Genomic DNA, 19849 nt, shown 5'->3' on the forward strand with positions numbered 1-19849 from the left:
TTTGGTCACTATTAATCCTCCGAAATATTACACCTTCAGGGCAGTCTTCACGAGACCTACATGCATTCAGTCAGGAAATTGTCAAGATAAGAAATAAAACAAGCATGGGACAGGCATAAAGTCATGTGTAAAAACCTTAGGACAGACAGATTTGACATCTTGGAATATAAGATATCTGGAAAATGAAATGTCCACAATAAACAAATGAGCACTGATAATTAAGAATGGTGGTCCCTTTCTGAACCTTAAAAGTCATCAGAACCATTACACGACTGTAAATAGGAGGTGCTGTACAAAACTGTTTCATTTAAACTTTTCAATGAAAAAATTAACTTCACCAAGGTCATGTGACAATGGGGACTGACTTGCCACCCTCAGTCACATGACCTTGGTGAAAGACAATTGGTCAGGTGACATTTATAAACCAGGAACAGCTGCAACTTTTTGAAGAACAACATCTTCGCAATGATGGTCCCTGTAAATTATAAAAGTCTGGTACTCCTGCAACAACCTGAAGCACTAATGAATGTTCAGACTTAAAGCTGGGTTTCTCTGCCAACAGCAAACAGTGCCATACAAATGAGTGACTGGAACCACTAAGTCTGAAGAAACGTAAAGGTCATAAAATGTCTTCCCAGGTGATTTCACATCCTGGGGTCTTTCAAAAATGAATACTTAAGAAAATGAATACACCATTTCTGGTTGTGCTTATAAGGTGCTACTCTGGCTATTACATGTTAAATGGGCTCTATTTGCAGAGCTCAGATTCTGCAATGGCAGCTTTTTAAATCAGAAAACTACGGAAGGGGCATGGACAATTTTTCAACCAGACGCCTCAGCCTGAGCCTCTTTAAATGACCCATAATCACTGTTGTCACTCACCACAGGCCTCCTGGAATTGCTATGGGTACATCTAGATCTATTTTAAATGAATGTTTCATTTGATGCTTTTCTGTAAGGAACTCCTCATCTAAAATGCTTATACAGTAGCCTTTCATACTCATCCGAACTATACCAGCTGTACCTTTGACTATTTCAAACTGCTTTGCAGGGTTTAAAAAAAAAAAAAGAGAAATAACCCATCCAGATGACTTATGCAAATGTAATAAAAATGAAAACATACTGAGCACGGCTCAGGATTATGGATTATCCTGTTAATTAGAACTGCTTTTCTTTAAATGGGGGACAGCATGATAATTTAATTGATTAGATTATCAGACTAATAAAGCTGGACAAATCTTCTACACATCATTTATATTGTATGAGTGTGATGAACACAACAGCCCCAGTTCTGCAAATCTAGACCTCCTGTGAGGCACAGTAAATGATGTTTAAAACCTCACCCAGTCTTCCTGAAATAACAGGTCAATATTTAGTACATGCTCACCCTATATGGCATTTATCTTTTAGCAAGATGGTCAAGTTTTGATAAAAAACATTCACTTTAAAAAATGTGTATACATCACTTCTGACAAAAAAAATGGACATCATTTCTGCCCTGGGAAGAAAGCCTGCAGTGACATCAGAGAGAGAGGGATCTCTCACCCACATCCCTAGGAGACCACAGGCATCTGGCCGGGTTCAGGAGCAGGTGATGCTCTGGCAGTCCAGACGGCCCGGGTCAGATTTAGCCTACCCAGGCCGGAGGGCTCAACACCACATGGGCGGAGACCCTCCGAGAGTCCCTCCTCAGTGAAGCAACACAGCCCAGTCTCGGACCAGCAGCAGCTGGGCAAAAGGGAACATCTGTTTGTTCAGTGCACCTGTCCACTTCCACTGTGCTATAATTCCTCTCCAGTGTCAACACAACTCACTGGAGGCGGTGTTAACTGTATATACTTTATAACTTTATATAGCTCTTTATATACGAGAGTGATACCATTCAGCCCATCAGATTTCGTCAGATGGGTTCACATATTAGTGCACTTCTCAATTTGAATTATTTCCCATATTCCACACTTAGCGTCTTCCATTTCATAGTCAGCTGTGATCAGCTTCGGCTTCAATCACTCAGCTCTAACCCAGAGGGAATGATCCCAGATAATACAAAGGTCAATATCCAATTCCCATTCCGACTCCAGAGGTAAATCAATGTGGACCTTCTTCTTACTGTAAGCAAATGCATCTGACAGCTATTGGCAGGGGCGAGTAATTAGGAGAGCCCTTCTGACCTACAACACACCCGCCTGAAGGCGTTAGGAAGTTTGGTTACGGGTGGAAGCAGCTGTCTTCGGAAAGGGTAACAATTGTCATAGCTGAAATAACACTGCATCACAGTGCACTCCTGCCCTTCAAAGACACCGCAAAATACACTACTATACCTGGGCACCTGAGTCTAGATCTAAAACACAACTAGGCTTTCTGAAATTCCCTTTTTGAACACACACACAGACAGAAGGACAGCGGAGGATGAAGAGGCGGAAACGCATGCTCTTGCTGCTGTACCTCTGAGCTTATAGAGCTCGCCGTTTGCGGAGTAAACAACGAACATGTGGGGAGCCTCATCGCTCTGGGACACCGAGGCCCCGGCCAGAGGCAGCGCTCCCCGCGGCTTCTGGGTCTTGCTGGGCTCGCCGACAAAGTACTGGAGAACCCGGGCCTCCAGGTCCAGCACGAAGTACCTGCAGGGGAACAGAACAGAGAGAGGCAAGAGCTGGCGCTGAGAAGCGCAACGCGGCCGTGGACACACGGGAACCACAGAGAACCGGCTTGGCTGTTGGGTACACGGGCATCAGAACATACACTCTGCTTGGGCTTCACAGCCGCGTACATCGCCTTGATGCTGTGGCTTGAGCACAGGAACAGAGCCCTTCCTACAGAAACCTCCAGGCGTACAACACGAGCTGCTCTGGAACGATGAGCAAGTGTGATGGAAGTCAAGCAATGGAGAGGGGTCTACACAGAATATGGCATGGCGATGCAACCCAGGATCAGTGAAGATTGGCATCAGAAATATAAGACGCACGTACCCAATGCGGGCAACGATTGAAGGAAAAGGGGACGTGTTGAGTGGATTTCTTGATACCACATTACATGCGATAAGAACAAACAATACTGTGCAGTGTCCCCACGTTGGGGATACACATCACAGTTTTGCTCTCTAAATTTAAAAAAAGTGATACAGTATACTGCAGATGTGGAATAGAGATTTAGAGAAATGTGCCTTATTTTGTTCCAGGACTTAAGGACATGGGATAAGTAAATAGACTGAAGAAACGTAATTATTTAAATACAATGAATCATCATTATTAATCTCTTCTTTCTAAGTAAATAATGGATAAGAGAGGAGTTGACTGGAGTTTTCTGATGGAAATAAATGAGGTTAGTAAGAAGGCAAGAACACAAAAGAAATTTAATTAAAAGAAGTTTCTGCACTGGTGCCTTGTCCTTTCGCACTGAGAATGAGGAATACGTGGAAAAAATTGTCATGCTTTGGATGGCTGAAACGTTTACTGTTTTTTTATAACAATTCAGCCTGATGCAGTCACCAGAGAACACAAACAGATACCAACAGGAAGTGCATTTAAAACAGAGATCAGGTCACTTCCTGACACAGAGTTACAGGAAAAGGAATTTCGTCTTTCAAAAACTGTCCGAGATCCTCATATTAATTAGCTACTATAATACAAATTAATTAGATGGGCCAGATGGCCTCCCTCTCTCCTACATTTCTACTTTATCATTTAGAAAATCATGTGGAATGACTTAAAGACACATACTTTTAAAAACGTTTTCCTAAGGCTTGTACATTTTCTTGCACATTCTGTAGCTTCACAGTTGTTTTATTTGTACTATGTTCAAGTCCATGAATTAAACAAAGTGCTCAATAGCCCTTGAAGCAGTGAGCAAATACTGCAGCATTATTATACATGAAAAATGGGTAAGCTTTGGACATACTGTTCCTTCTGCGCTGGAAATAATCACTCACACCAATAAAGTCTTACATTTCTAATACATACTCATTATATTGGCATATTTGTGATTGAGCCTCTGACACCAGTTTAGTGACATCTGGTGTTCCACACGGCTCAGTTCTGGGTCCTGTTCTGCATCTACGTTACCACTTGGCCAGAACATCCATCGGGAGTTAACTTCCATTGTTACACTGATGACATGTAGATTAGGTGAAGATTAAGGCAGATGCAGGTCTAGATGTCACTACTCTTGAAGGGGGGTCTGTCGTATTTTAAATCCCGCACAAAAATGTTTCTGCACTTCAATAGTGGCAACACGGAGGAGACGCTTCTAGGACTTCCACACAAACTGCACAACCATACAGTCATTGAGGACTTGGCGATGAGGTTTTCACCAAGGAGAAAAATCTTGGTGCTCTTCTCCACCCAAGTTTGTAATTTCATATTCACGTCATTACAAGGTTGTCTTCCAGTGCCTGCTTAATTTTGACCATTTATGACCTAATTTGTCCCAACAAGGTGCCGAGAAACTAGTCTTCAATCTACCTAGATTCCACTAGATATATCTTCTAGGCACAATAAAAGACCCCTCAAAAGGCCAGATCCAAGACCCACATGAACATTATTCTTGCTCTAACCTCCCTACAGTGGTTTGTAGTGTCATGTAAGATCGACTTCAGAATTCACCTGAGAATTACGATCCTTCTTATTAAACCATCTCGACTTCTTTGCTCTTCTGGCTTGTTGTGTGTCTGCCTGGCAACACAAGATGGTGGCTTTCTACTTCCTGCCCTCTACTGTCTTTAAAAACTATTTTAAAACATTTCTTCAGGCTAGCTTCCTGTGAATCAGGATGAGCTGTTTTTTCTGTATCACCATGCGTTTTCAGCATGTTCGTCACACTTACAGCACAGACCACGGATTTGTTCCCTGCTCTGGAAAGTGCTTTGAGACATCTTGACTTGAAAGTTGCTACACAAAATGACTATACTCAGAATGGTTGGCACATGGTTCTCAACAGAACTACCCACATTCCATAGGTGTTCAGTTACAAATAAATGGGAATTATAACAGGCAAAAAATAGTACTTTCATATTAGAAACTACTGCCACAAACGTGTTTATTTGTATTCTTGTTCAGTTTGCTTTTCATTAATGGCAATCCATTAGTTGGAATACAATGCATATTCTCTCTGCATTTACATTAAGCATTTACAAGACTATCCATTGCCAGAGACAAAAAATAAGACTTAATGCATGTCTGTGGGGACACAGTTCATTACATACTGAATATGACAATACATAATGTGACTAAAGCCTATGATCATACTGCTAAGACAAACATGATCAGGTCTCTGCCTCATGCAGTAGAACTCCCTACTTTAAGAATGACAGCACTGGAGATAAGTGGGTCAGCACACTGAGGAATACTGCCTTGTTTGATGCAACAGGCAGTCACTTTCACTGCACTGCACTGATGCAGGATGTGCTCTCTGTAGACAGCTTACAAACATTCTATAATTAGGACTCAGGCTACATCCCTGACCCTTTTTCAGTTAGACATTTTTCTACAGTTTAAACAATAAGGCCTTCATTAAGTGCGTAAACTGAATTATTTGTGGCTAACGTGTTTTGCCGTTACTTTTTTTACTGTTGCGTTTTCATCTGCACATGTACTTAATCATGACAAGTGCTTTCGATGCATAAATCCTATAACGTCTCTCCTCACATCAGCACTGAGATCTGTTCGGCAAAGCAGTTTACGGGGCACTGCTCAAGGTGCTTGGCCTCGACTGAAAAAAGAATCCTCTCACGTTTCTGCACATTAAAGATAAATTACAGAAAATAAAGTGGACACCTGCAGACAAAGCAATTTATTAAACTAAATTATGTGTTTCATGTACAGCAGATTCCAGTCTCTATTAAGAGTCTTTTAAAGTAGAAGATCTCAATTTTTTTATGTAGAAGGCAAAGTCCTTTTCATTTCTAAGGAAGTTTGCTACAAATTAAAGCATCGAACATTCACTCTAAACATTTTTAAAGTGACCTGTCTTACAGCGTCTTACAAATCAAAATTCCAAGAGCAAGCAAAGAGCCTGACTGTTTTGAAAAACCATCTGCACTATAATATTTCTGATATAGACGAAAAAGACTGTCTTTAAGTTCATACATACTGTAATCTATCACTGGAGCTAACCCTGATCTTGGATAGCTACAATCTCAAAGGACTGAGGGGTCATCTTCAAAACAATTTCTAATGAATTCATTTCAACCACTCGAGCATGCAATTTGTTCAATTAAGTTGATTAGAGTTCAGGTGAAATTAAAATTCTAACACCCTCTCGCTCTCAAGGACCACAGCTGGCCAGTTCTGACTTAGTTAAATCAAATTGACTTACAAATCTGATAACAATTCACACATTCCAAGTCTTTAAAAATGATTAGTTTATGTATAACATAAATGACCTCTTGTTTGACACAGGCCTGTCTTATATATTGTTTTATAAACTTTTAAAACAGTTACCTCACTACCTCACAACAGATACAGTATGGCAATAAGTATCTGAAACATCGCCGAATCATGCAACCTATAACGATGAAAACACCAGACATCCATTCTGCATTCAGGGGCTGTTTAAGTAGGAAAAAAAACTGCTCTGTGAAGAGCAGATTAAAAAAAAACTGTTGCTAAAGGAAAGGCAGAGCAAACAACACGGAGAGTGCAGAGATCATGTAACCACACCATGTCATAATACATAATCACTAGAATCTTTCAAGAGCTATAGTTACTGGTGCTACTAGGAAATGAATGATGAGGCCTTGGATGGAAAAAAAACCTTCTCTTATTTCAAACTTCAAACTGTTCCCTCGCGGTGGAGGACAGTCCTGTAACTGAGACTTCTAAAAAGAGCTTTTGTTTTGCTTGGTCTCAGCTCCCCAAGCTGAACTAAACCCAGCTGAACAAAATACTGTTACATGTTTTGTTGCAACAGACGTATTGCTCAATACTGAGCCACACACCTCCTCAGGTACTTCTTTAGCGTTTTGCAAACTCATTACCTGTTTTCTTGTGGTGCCTGTCTGAGCAGCAGCAAAGCCTTGGCACAATGCTAAACACTCATTGCAGACTGAGAATGACATCATGATGAGTCATGATACACAAGAAGGAAATAATTTCTCTTCAGTCCCATAATCTTTTATCTCCGACTATCCTATATTTTGCTTAATAATGTACAGTAAAACTCCTTACACTACGCACAAACAGAAATATTCAATAAACCCTCCACTAACAAAATAATTCTTGAGCAGAAATATTGACTGCACAAACTGCAGTACATCTGCAAGGTGCACTTCAAATTAAAAATGATCCTTTTCTGACTTTTCTTTCACAGTTGGATTTAAATATTTTACTTAAAATAAAAAACAAAAACGGTGTAGTGAGACACGCAGGTTTCAGAAAACTTCACTGAAGTATTTTTCATTTGAAGTGAGCAACACGGGTATCTTGAAGCCAGCTGAAACCTTCCCTCGACGCTTGCAAAGGTATTTCTTCCACTGCAAAGACACTCAGTCCCAAATGACACCCAGAAAGATGCATAGCTGGAAACGCAGATTAGATGAGAAATAGAAAATTCCTGATACAACCGCATAACAAACAGCCACCAGTTGACTGCTCGTGTAGCTTTTTAAAAAAGTATTAAACTACTAGTTATTTTCTTTAGTAAGAAACTACAAATCTTCCCCAAACCCTTGAGTTATTTCATCACCTTTTCCGATTTCCTCCCTTTCCAAAGATGAGTCTGGAAGTTCGTCCCTTTCTGGGCGAATTTCAAGGAAATTTCTAATCCACATTAGGACTAGTAATGGGACGACAAATAGAACCGAACGAGCTTGTTGGACCAAATGGCCTCTACTCATTTGTGTCATTCTGATGTAAACTTTTACACACAAAAAAAGACAGAATTCAAAGGCACATAACATCCCAGGATTAGTAAGACATTGTTATTGAAACCTGTATTAACCTTTTAAAGGCAGTTAATTACATTGCCTTGGCTGACACCATTTAAAACTGAAATGGTCTGTGAACACGGGTATTAGGGTTTAAAAGGAGCCCAACCTGGCAAACAACAAACACATGGCGGGGTACACCTTGGACAGGACACCAGTCCATCACAGGACACACACAGTCCTTACAGTAGTTTGTTAAAAGCAACGTAATGCACCAAGTCAACCATGTCCATTTGTTGTCTGCTTTCAAATGAGAACAGCGCATTCCAAACATGAGTTGAGTTATGAATCAGGGAAGAAAGACGAGCAGGAGTCCAAGTAGCTGGTTCAGTCATCAGCTGCACCATCTGGCCAGGTCCCTGCAGCTGGTGAATGCTAACAGATCCACTGCTGAAAACATGGAGCAGCACATGGAGATAACGGGGAAATATCCCAGCAATCATTAAACAAACCTCATGGATTCTCCTGTGGTGCCATAAAAACATGTTTTTTTCAGCAGAACACTGAATGCCTGTTACAAAGCATAAGCTGAATACATTTTATTATTCTACATCAATACAGAAATAGGCAGATTACATTTATTTACATTTGAATTTGTTGTACTACCTAATATATGGTTATACCTATATAAATAAAAAAATAAATATATAGATAATACCTATATAAATATAACATTATGATACCTATATACATTGTATTTATATATATTTTATTAATATTTGTATTCATATTATATAGAAATAAAATAATATACCTACCTAATATAAAACATGAAAGATTCTTGTTCTTTAGATGTTGCAGCTTTGTTTTCTGATGAAGTCTTTTTTTCCCCTGAATAAAAGTGTTATTGAGGTGAAATCCTTCACAAAAAGCAGTCTACAACCATCACTTTCTTTTTGCTTCTGTGTATGAATCAATTTCTTTGTATCAACTTTGACAAACTTCATGCTGACAACTATATCACTTTTCCAGTGGGACAACAAACATATGATGAAAGCCATTAAAATAACAGCATGTTGCAAGACAAGACACAAACATCTCACACTCCGAGGAGCTCTGGACTGTGTTCTGCTACCAGATCACTTCCACAATTTGTAAGTCAACATGAGAAAGCACAACTAACATGGTGTGTTTTTAGCGTAGACCTTTATATTTACGAGCACTAATCTTGTCTTTTTGCGTTACCATAAATACAGTATCTGCGCCAAAAAATGGTCAAACTAATTATTTTAAAAGGTCCTAGCCTGCCAGCAAAACGCCAGGTCTGTCATTTCAAGGGGACAGAAATGTACCCTATTGTAAATATACAACATATTCTGAGTGGTCAGAGATAAAAAAAAAGTGCATTTCCCTTTGCAATTATCACTTTTCCCCCCAGTGGGAAGCCTTATCAGCATATTCCTCCAGTGCAGGAATACAGTCAGCAAAGAGCATGAGAGAGAGCTGGCAGGACTCCCCACTCGCTGTTAAGGAAAAAGCCCTGCTGATGCATCAGATGTGACAGGCAAAGTCCAACAACAAGAAAGGCAGCTGGGTCGCCGGTTAAATATTAATCAAATGACAGCGGCTGCACTCATTGTTCCTGGTAAGGCTTTTAAAAATTCTGCAATCCAGTTTTGCCGTCTTCCTTGTGTTTGAGTCGTTAGGTTACACCTCTCCGCTGGTATCCTGGATGCCTTCCATTTGCAGTGACGCCAGGATAGACTCAAGCCCAGTTTGGAAAACCATTAGGAACCAAGATCAACTATACACGTATCTTCTAGTTACCTATAAAATCATGTGCATGTACCACTAAATGCTAAATGCCAGCATCACTCTTTAGCTGAAGGTTATCCTAACTGTTCCAGGCTTGTTGCTATACTAGATCTATCCCTGTCACTGGTGGATTAATGAGTAGAGTACACATCTCCTCTTCCTCATGAAACAGGCAATTTTATCCAATGAACCTAACATCTGGGAATAACTGCAGCAAATCCTAACACACAGGTGAAGAATTAGCACAATCCATGTAGCAGACAACCCAGGATCCTTGAGCTGATTGATTACAAAGTTTTCATTCTTTTGCAATATAACAGTTCAGATAAACCCCCCAAAAATGAGGGTAACACAGAAATAATTAGATATACCTGATGCAGCTCTCTATATAATATAAAGTATATAAAGCAAAATTATAGAGCAAAGCTAAGGTTCCAAACGCAGCTTCTTCACATTAATTAAATTAGCTTTTTCAACAAATTAAAGTTAATTTAATAAAGTTCCACATGAAACATTAAGAGCCATTAAAATGGACAGAAACTCACCTAAGACACCAAACGTATAGAATTATAATACTATACCCCACAATTCCACTTGCAGGTTTATGTTTGGAATGGATGACAATACATATTGAGCCATTGATAAAGAATATTAATAGCCACACAGCTATCCAAACATAAAATACTCTGCTATACTGTGGGTGTACTATACTTTTTATACTGTTTTGTGTTAAGTTTTGGTAATAAAAAATATGTAATTCCTGAATTTATTAAAAGTCAGGACAAAGTTGCCAATCTAGAGAACACTGGTCAGACCATGAACAGCTGATCTTGCACACTGGGCGCAACTCCAATCTATCAAACAGGAACTGATTCATACACCAGGACTTCACTGGTTTTAAAGTTGTATTTTATCTCTGAACTGCTGACTCTCTCACTACTCCTGCTTTGCCAGCAGTGTAAAAACAACCAAAAACACATTTCATGCTCCAGTCTTTTTTCCGAATTACTGACATGAAAACCAGAGATGCCTGAAAAAGTTGGAAACTGTCGCCTAAAGATTACTTTTATGAAGAGATGTGGTTTTGTAGCTATAGTTACCCATACAAATATAATTAAAATAATAGGATAAAACAGAATTGTCATCTGTAATCTTTACCAAAAAGAAACACCTTTTTACAATATGTATACCATTAAAATAGCTGCACATTTAAAACCAAATATAGAGAAACATTTATAACTTATAATTCTTCTAAGCTGTACATCTCTGTCAAAGCTTTCCGATTTATTGTGATCCGGTGGCAGCCATACCATGCAGCACTGACGAAGAACAGGTATCTTCGGTTGTCACAGCAACCAACCATGGGCAGCAGCAGACTGACTGCCAAGGCAACCTTAAAGCAGGTGATGTAAAAATATATTCATTACCAAGAACGAGAGACCTGCAAGGTCACATCTTAAAGCCTGTTTGTCCTGTGAGCCACTAGCATTTCACAATTCCCCACTCCGCCGGCCTGAAGCAAGCTCAGCCAATTCTTAACACAAGGCAAAGGTGTACTCATGCTGAAACTTTCAGCCACCATTTACAGAACCAGTTTGCTTTTTGCTGCAGTGCAAAACGTGTTCCACGTTTGCACAACAAACCGTGATGCACAGATTCCAGCACCCGCTGCCAAACCACGCACAAGAGGAAGAAGTTAGATTTTATGTTTTAGATTTTTTTAACCATTTCTGACATGTTCACTTTAGAAATGGTGCTGACTTATAAAGTCTAAGTCAACAGGGATAATAGTGCTTAGCAGCAGGCTTGTCCTGTACACAGGAAAAGAAAAATGGACCCAAGTTTTGAAACTCACAGAAAAAATAAATAAAAGCAACTGTCATTTGTTGGAGTTCACATTGAAGTCCAAGCACAAAGCAGTCACTCAATTTTAATAACAGACAGGCGGGCTTAGAGACTTATAGCATTCTCAGAGCACAGTGCAGAAGAGCCTCTGTGCCTTTCAAAACCGAACGAAAACCTATTTTATGTTCTTTTTAGGTTCTCTCTCATGTCGCAACAAGACAGTGACGATCCCTGTGATGCTAACCTCATGAAACAGCAATCAAAAACATTTGTTTAAGGTTAAACTGTCTCCAGTTTAAAAAAAACTGCACAAAAAAATCTTTTTACTGTGCTTGCATGTCTATTCAGGACTAACTGAATGCCAATTGCCCACAAAGGCTTTCCAAAAATCAGCTCTGTGCCTTTGCTGCACCTATTTTACAGATACACATACTTACAAAATGCCTCCTGTGTGCATGCTTGCAAGGAGAAAGTGCAAGCCTGGGAAATATCGAATTCCACTCTCTCCAGAAGAGACTGCAAGTACATCATTCATTATTAATCAGTATGGTTTAAAAGTATAATTAAACATGGAAAACTCATTCTACAACTGCATGCTCAAAACGACTCGCTGTGTACAGTATCCAAAACAGTAAAACTGCTGACAAAATAGAATATGGTTAAAGAAGAATAATTCTAGAGCTTCAGCAAGCTGATTAGTGATAAAAGTAGCACCGCATGAGGGAATGTGTTTCAAGTGCATTAGTGCTCAGTCTACCTACAGTGCTGTGAAATCTGGTCCTTGCCTCAGGATCACAGCTCTAGCATGGGAATGGAAGCTGCCCATTAGCTCCAGTGGACAATCAAAACCAACTAATGCTTTAAGACAGCTGTAAATTTGCTTCGCATTATACTCAGCAGGCTGGTACTGTAACAGCATAACACACACGTACTGTATAATAACCAGAATACTCAAAAGTGTGGTCTACAAAGAAGAGCAGAATGCATTCAAAATCAGGACGACTTACTTTCAAGACAACCTTCATTCTTGTTTCCTTCCTTCCTCTGTGCTGTTTGCAGAGTGGTCAAGCTGTGGTCAGCATAAACTGACTCCCGTTCTCAGTCTGTTTCTCCACCAGCTGTAGTTTCATTTGGAACCATTTACACGGACAAAGCTGTTTATTCAAATTGCCAGCCTGCTTTCTGTTGTTTTACTGGAAACAGTCACAAACAGATGGATCCACTGCATCTTTTTGGGCATCTTAAAAATGCTAATTTCATAACAGAAAGCACTGGTAGCTCTTTTTGATGTGGATTAAACTAAAACAACCCTTAGCCTTTTACTTTAAGTGACAGTCATTACTCCATAATTTCTCAAAGCTCATAATCCATGACCGAACAAATTAAATGGGGCTAACCTGCCAAAACTATAAGGTATGTTCTGGTAAGAAGTTCTCATTTATTATTTAAAAATGTCACATTGCATTTTATAGTCTTTTCTGATGGAAGCCTCAGTAGCAAGCACCAACCGTGTACAGTTACGACAAGCAATATTTTTTTTGTATCCCATCAAGCGTTTTAAATTCTTGGATCTCTAAACATACAGGTTTAAACATGCAAGTACTTTGTAAAAGACAAGTTTATTTGCTAAGATCAAATGCTGCAAGTCATTTGTGAAATAATGTGGCCCATTTACTTACCGAATATTTTTTAGCATTTTGTCTTAAGTTTAAGGATAAAATAAAAGTTATATTAGCGTACATAGTGTTTCTCTTCTTCATGACAGCTGTAACAAAGTCACTACTGTGGTGACTCATTGCAGTAAAAGGTAGGGAAGTTTTAGTTTTTTACCTTGAAACCCATCATTTTGTTTATATCTAGCCTACGTCTTAAATCACTTGGGCATTTGAAACTTTGATACGTTGTTTTATCATGCGTTTCATGGTTTAGAGGCATTTCTTAATTTCCTGTGTCCTCTGCTCAGCGTAACATCCATTCAGTCATATGATGTTAAATTGCCCAAAGATTGAACGACCTGAGACATTCCGATTCTTTCGAAAATGACATTTCAACATCCCAAAATTATGTGGGCTGCTGTACAATACGGCAGACAGATCGTTCACGCAGGCAACACAATGCATTTTCAAATTACATGATTAAGAAACCCTAAAGAAGGGAACTAGTTAATATATACATATAAAATCATCACAATATCTTGCCTAATCCTGCTAGTGTCTTTTATTTGTAAAGTCTTCATCTGTTCAGTCACTGCACTATGAGGTATGTCGTCACTTATACCATTAATCTTGATCTAATAGGATTTTAAAATATATATTTTAAGAGACATTTCTTTTTCTCCACCACTCTTAGTTACTTTTCACAGACAATCATGCTGCTTGAATAACGCTGCGGAAAAGTAGGTCACCTCCAAGTAAGCTCAGCTTCAAAAATATTTCAACTGCAACTGGCATGGAAAATGGCTTGAGAAAATAAATGGCATAAAAAAGCAGATTCAAGAGAACGTCTCGTTGCCAATTTTGCATTAAAATACACCCGTCTCCTAGAGGCTTTCCACAGTGAAAACGTGCCATTTTATATGAAACTAGCCACACATAAGACTCAAACACAACCGGATCGACTTGAATTACTATGACCTTTCATGCACTCGGTGTTTCTCACTTCAGTAGAGGTATTGGGGGGGAATCGCAGGCACGCGCACGTCAAACGTGTCCGTGTTTAAGTCGCGGACCGATGCCTGCATGGTGTCCGAGGAGATACCACCTATCCTCCAGAGGGCAGACAAGAGGAAGCCATTCTGTCCTTCTGGCCAAATCGGCAGCAATAAACTAACTGATCTGAGGATCCCGTACAGCAGTTCGGAAGAAGCCGGGGCAGCTCCTTGAACAGCATGGACGGCTAACTTGCTCCACACACCCACCACCCTTTGGGTAAAGAAGGGCCTCGGGTTTCTCGGTGTTGCGCCCTCTGGTGGGTATTCTGCTGTTCGGGTTCCCCATTGTGTAGAAACCCACTGGGCTGACTGTCAGCGCCATGGGGGATGTTTAAAACTTTTATCAGTTCCCCTCCGTTCAAGACTCAAAAGACCCCCAAATAATGTAAATCTCTGCTTCAGACTTCACCGCAAAAAAATGCTCAAATGGCGAGTTTTAAAACTGCATTTCTTTCCATATTAAAACGTCCTTTGACTGTTCAGAGCTGAAATTATCCCTTGTAAGCCCTTGTAAATCACAGAAAGCGAGGTGTGGAAATTACGACACAGAGACGAAGGAATTAAAAAGTACACTGCTCACAGGATAATGGATAATGCAGAGAAACATAAAATCCTAATGCCTCTGAGGCAAGAAGAAAAACAATGCATGTATAATGCAACTGTAAAGTGATGTATTATCGACTCAAAGGCATTCACTGGTTTATTTTATTGGTTTTCAGAGCAAACAGGACCATGTCAGAACAGAGGACAAAGCTAAAAATACTTCAAGACTGCTATCGGCTAAATATTTGGTGATAAATACTGTCGTTATCTTAACAATAGTGACATTAAAGGCACAATCGACTGGTTCACACAATGCACTTATCAAAGCACCACCTGTAGTTGGAGAATTATTTTTCTAACAATAGTACAGAGCAGGTCACAGCTCTGTCCTCCTGCAAAATAGAAGCTCCTTCAGACACAGCCTCAGAGATAGAACAGTCATAGCCTTCATTTACAACTGCTCGATATGAACACCTTCCAGCACATCCACAGTGCAATCGGCACATCAGATTATTCTTTGGCTCCGACCAAGGATATTTTAAAGAAAAATCTTGGTTATACTTCTACAGTCTTGTATTCTCTAAAGGCCACAAGCGCTTGCAAGATCCAGAACAAACAGTAGAGCATTCAATGAAGAATGCAGCATTATACAGTATAAACATAAATAATTGTCATGCTCTCTAAATACCTAGAGGCAATTAAAACTAAACTGCTCTTCATGTTTCATCCCTTGTTAGCACAATTGCCACAGAAACCAAAGTCAGATTGGTTACCATGCCAAATTACAGCAAGGGTTCTCTCATTTTTCCTTGTCTGTAGACTTCATATTGTTCCTGTACATTTTGCATAGACTTTTAGAACAAGTTTTCTGCACGGGAAAGCATTTGTGATTTTTCTTAATAGCCATACTACTTAACATAAACTATCAAAGAGCACGTGGTGATTTATCCATTCTCTCCCTGAGCCTTACATCAAGAGAGAACAGACAAACTCCCATTGAAGAAACAGCTGTTGCCTGCACCATCAATACAGGTAGTTTTTAAAGAGTTTCTTAAAGGGGTCTTTAAGAAAGAAGCTGGACTCTAAAATGGGAGCAGAGTACTGGACTGAATTCAGACCACTTCTACAAACATTTTAAACGTTTTTTTTTACTGGGAATGAGCACTCTGAATTTATTACGACAATCCATTTGAAGTAACAAAGGTTGTTCCTATCCCTTACTTTTGTCAAATCTCTCAAGGCTCAATTTTTTACTCCATGGTATTGTTGGCCATACCAGCTATTCTTACTGTCTCGCAATCAACTGATCAAATCATGAAGACTGTATGTCCCCAATGCATCACGATCCCAACAGTGGGGCAGTGAGGTCACCAGTGCTTCAATGATCAATTCTTTTTAAGTAGAGAGTTAGGTTAACAGTGTTTATTGTCTGTCCTGTTAGCGTAACTAGATACATCACAAACCTCAGACTAATAAGAGACCATATGAACTGGACAAAAGCATTTGGGAGAACACAGCACTGCAATTCATTCATCCCCAGAGTAATGCCTGTGAATCACCAACATGACCGTTGTTTTCAGGTAAGTACTTGCCCCCTCTATGCCTCCAACAGCTTCATGGAAATCAGAGTTTACCACATCATTCCCCAAAGAGATGGTGCAGCTGAAGTCTAGCCCAGCTTAGAAAACACTGTGGGCGACCCCCACAAAAAGGTTACAGAGGAACTGCGGGAGAAGTTTAAAAAGCAACAATTCCAAGCTTTACCCTGAGAAAATAACACTGACTTACGGTAAGCGAAGTGCAAGGTTAAACCTGCCAAATCATCCCATAACACCAGCAGTTGTATTGACTATCACATGCGCTCTCAGAGTACTGCCCTGCCGTCGTGTTTTCGATAAACGAGGTTTTCTGTATAAGCTGCCCTGGGCTTCCCCGGTCACAGTCAAGTCGGCTACAGCGACGGCTCTCTGTGCCAAAGACACGTGGCTTACTCAAGCGAGCCAACAACAAACGAAAAGACTTTCGCCTCACCCCCAAAATGCACGACCAGACTGCCCTGCGCTTCAGCCACCTGACCCGGCACCCCAGCTAGTCAACCGCGGTTTGATTAGCCGTCGTCAGCCCTGCTGCTGTGTGCTTTAAAAAAACAGGAAAGTGACTTTATACCACCACAAACATCACACGACAGGTCCCGCACAGCCTCACCCCCGGTATATTTTACGTGTCCTGCAACTAAACACATTTTCTGTTGGCTCTCAGCTTTATGCCATACCTACACACTAAGCACGGGCTAACACAGAAACGCCTAGGTAAAAAAAAAGCTCTGCTCCTCATCCACTCACTGACAAAGCAATGACATACTTCAAAAAAAAGTCTCACTTCGAGGGGCAGTTGTAAAACATCGGGTTGAACGTCCCTCGGTCTCCGGCACTATTCGTTACAAACCAGACCCTAATCTAATAAAAACCTAACGAATTAAATCTGCACATGAAATAATAATTGCTCGCAGCCAACTTTTTGTTTTCCTCCCGTGTGCATCCCATAAAATACCCTGACTCACAATGTCGCACGTTGCCCCATATGTGTTACTCCCTTCTTAAAGCAATCTGCCACCTGGTTAATCACAATCTCATGAAACATGTGGGCCCCTTTCCCTGTTCCCTTTACCTTAAAGCACGGTCATTAGGATAGTGCTGCGAGTATTACACTCTAAATGTGCTGTTAAATAAACAAAATGTAGCATAAGGAGACTACAAAATAGCCGCGCCAGGCACAATTACAGCTGTTTATCCAGGAACCCAACTGTAACACTGAGTGGTTTATGACTTCAGCTCAGATGTAGTGCATACAAAGGTGATGGCTAAGGTTATCTGCGCTCTGCTCTTGTTGTGCCTAAACGCGCTGTTCGGACATTATCGCAGTATTTTAACCTTGATGCCTCGGATATCGATACTGTGCGAACGTGGCACTGCAATTTTTTTTTTAAATGTTGACATGTGACTCCGAAGTGTCCGTGAACGCTCAGTTCTCTGTGATGTGTAACCAACTCATTAAAACTATACATCAGTGCTGCCAGCGGATTCAGCTGGGTAGGGGAAATGGGAGTTTTTCCATCTCGGAGCATGAGATGCGAAGTGGGGGGGGGTTCAAGCCGATCTTTAAAAACCGAAATCTGCGGGAAACCACCGCTGGAAATCCGATACCCCCGTAGCAGAGGAACGACAGAACCAACAGATAATGAGGGCTTCTCGACGTAAAACGTGAAATAAAGCCACGGTTCTCAAAAGAAATGCGCCGTGCACAACCAGACGGTACGCCGCCGAGGACGGAAACTTGACCGAGACCGTGCACCGCGCCGCGTCCGCCGCCTTACCTGTTCTGCCAGCCCTGGAGGAGGTTGGTGTATTTGCTCAACACCCCTTCCAGCTGCTGCGGCAGCCCGGCGCTGTTCCCCGGCACTCCTGCCCGGCTGCCCCCGCACCCCGCCGGGCTGCCAGCCGACCCCGACCCCGATCCCGGGCTGTGGGAGCCGCTCCTGCCCGCCTTCCTGGCGGCGCTGCCCCGGTCCGAGGAAGACGAGGAGCCCGAACTCGTTTTGTGGGTCCCGGGATGCGAGTCGCTCAACGCCTTCTCCATTCTGGCGACAATTCTTCGCACTGTTTTAATATTTCATCGGCATTGGAGGGGGGAGAAAAACACGCCCCTCTCTCTCTCTCTCTCTCCCTCTTTCTGGAATCACAGAGGGAACTTCAAAGATGCAGGATCCATATCGGTCTGGCTGGGTGTCTGTCTGTCCCGGCCACTCGCCCCAGTCAGTCATTGCCCCATAGTCTCCTCCGGCCGCTGCAGCTGTGGCACTGTGCTGCGCTCTGGTAGCGTGTGTGTGTGGTTTTTTTTTCTCTCGTCTCTTGGAAATCACCGTAGGGTCACTCCCTCCGCTTATCCGCCAACCCGGATATTACACTCCGCTCCAGCGAGCAAATAACATCATCGCGCAGAGCGGAGCAAACCCCTGGAAAACCACCAGCGCAATGCCGGGCTAGCACGCCCGAGCCGTGCCCAGCTGCAGGGCCGCTGTACCGGTCGGGCACGGTTCTCTATTTGTGTTTGTTGTTGTTGTTGTTGTTGTTTTTTCCCCCCCAAACTACAGCTGTCTCGTTGTTGGTCGGAACTTCTGGCACCCCGCTGGTTTGGAAATGCATTTTCTTTGATTCTTGGCACAAAAACCCCACCCAGAGGACACGGCTTAAACTACGGGGCCAGTGCATTTTAGAAGTGATAACAGGAGTAGTTGTTGGGGTTTTTGTTTGTTTGTTTGTTTGTTTGTTTGTTTGTTTGTTTGTTTGTTTGTTTGTTTGTTTCGTGCTGAGTGGTTTGTGGGAATTTGAGACAGACAAGCAATCCTGTGGTGTTGTCGAAGCACGCACTGTGCTTCTCTCTGCCAACAACTTCATGAGACCCCTTAGCTACACATTAGCGGCTGCTTCTTCTTTGTAACCTGTCTTATGTTTGTTTTTGTTCGTGTAGAAAGCCACTCGCAATATTGTTTGTGGTTTGCTTTTTTTTTTGTTAATAAACTTTCGCAAGAAACAAAGCTTTTATGCATTGTGCCGACAGACATTTTTTTATAGAAATGTTCCGGTATGATTCGACGGGTTACACCGTGAGAAAAGCCTGCTGTATTTTGTCCAGATCACGGGAACTTTCACCTTTTCTAACAAACATCTGAGTACAGTCTGTAGGAGGAGACGCAGTTCTGTCTTTTTTTAAACCCTGCACTAATTGCTTAGCAGATCTGTCCGGATTGGAGGCAGTAGACAGGACGTTACTTTGTACAGTTATGTCCTTTGCTTTCAGTGCCTAGTGTCTACTGTTCATTCCAGTATAATTAGTATTACTGACAGCACACACGCATACTGAGCACAGCACACTGCGTTTCTATTTGCAAACAGTAGTACTTCACACCGTGTAGTCCAGATTCTGTTTGACATACCTGGGAAATCAATCTGTCCGTGGCAACACAACACCAAAGAGCACGGCGTGGTCGACTCTGCTATCTTGTAGACTTCGATCAT

At 41.3% G+C, this 19849-nt stretch overlaps 1 protein-coding gene across 3 annotated transcripts in view; it reads right to left on the reverse strand.

Moving 5' to 3' along the window:
• Window positions 1–19044, reverse strand: part of osbpl10b (oxysterol binding protein-like 10b) — a 75672-nt gene extending 56628 nt beyond the window's left edge. The window contains exons 1-2 of one of the 3 annotated variants that reach the window (XM_088602091.1): window positions 18148–19044; window positions 2446–2621 (exon numbers count right to left, since the gene is read on the reverse strand). In XM_088602091.1, coding sequence (XP_088458217.1) covers window positions 2446–2621; window positions 18148–18410 — 439 coding nt within the window. In that variant the 5' untranslated portion in view covers window positions 18411–19044. Of the gene's footprint in view, window positions 1–2445; window positions 2622–8679; window positions 9197–16805; window positions 16960–18147 lie in introns of those variants that run through there. The other 2 variants (XM_088602094.1, XM_088602092.1) reach the window with 2 other exon arrangements.
• Window positions 19045–19849: the final 805 nt, after the last annotated feature.

Source organism: Lepisosteus platostomus, chromosome 12, assembly GCF_059453375.1.
Source record: "Lepisosteus platostomus isolate fLepPlt1 chromosome 12, fLepPlt1.hap1, whole genome shotgun sequence".
NCBI classification, from domain to species: Eukaryota; Metazoa; Chordata; class Actinopteri; order Semionotiformes; family Lepisosteidae; genus Lepisosteus; species Lepisosteus platostomus.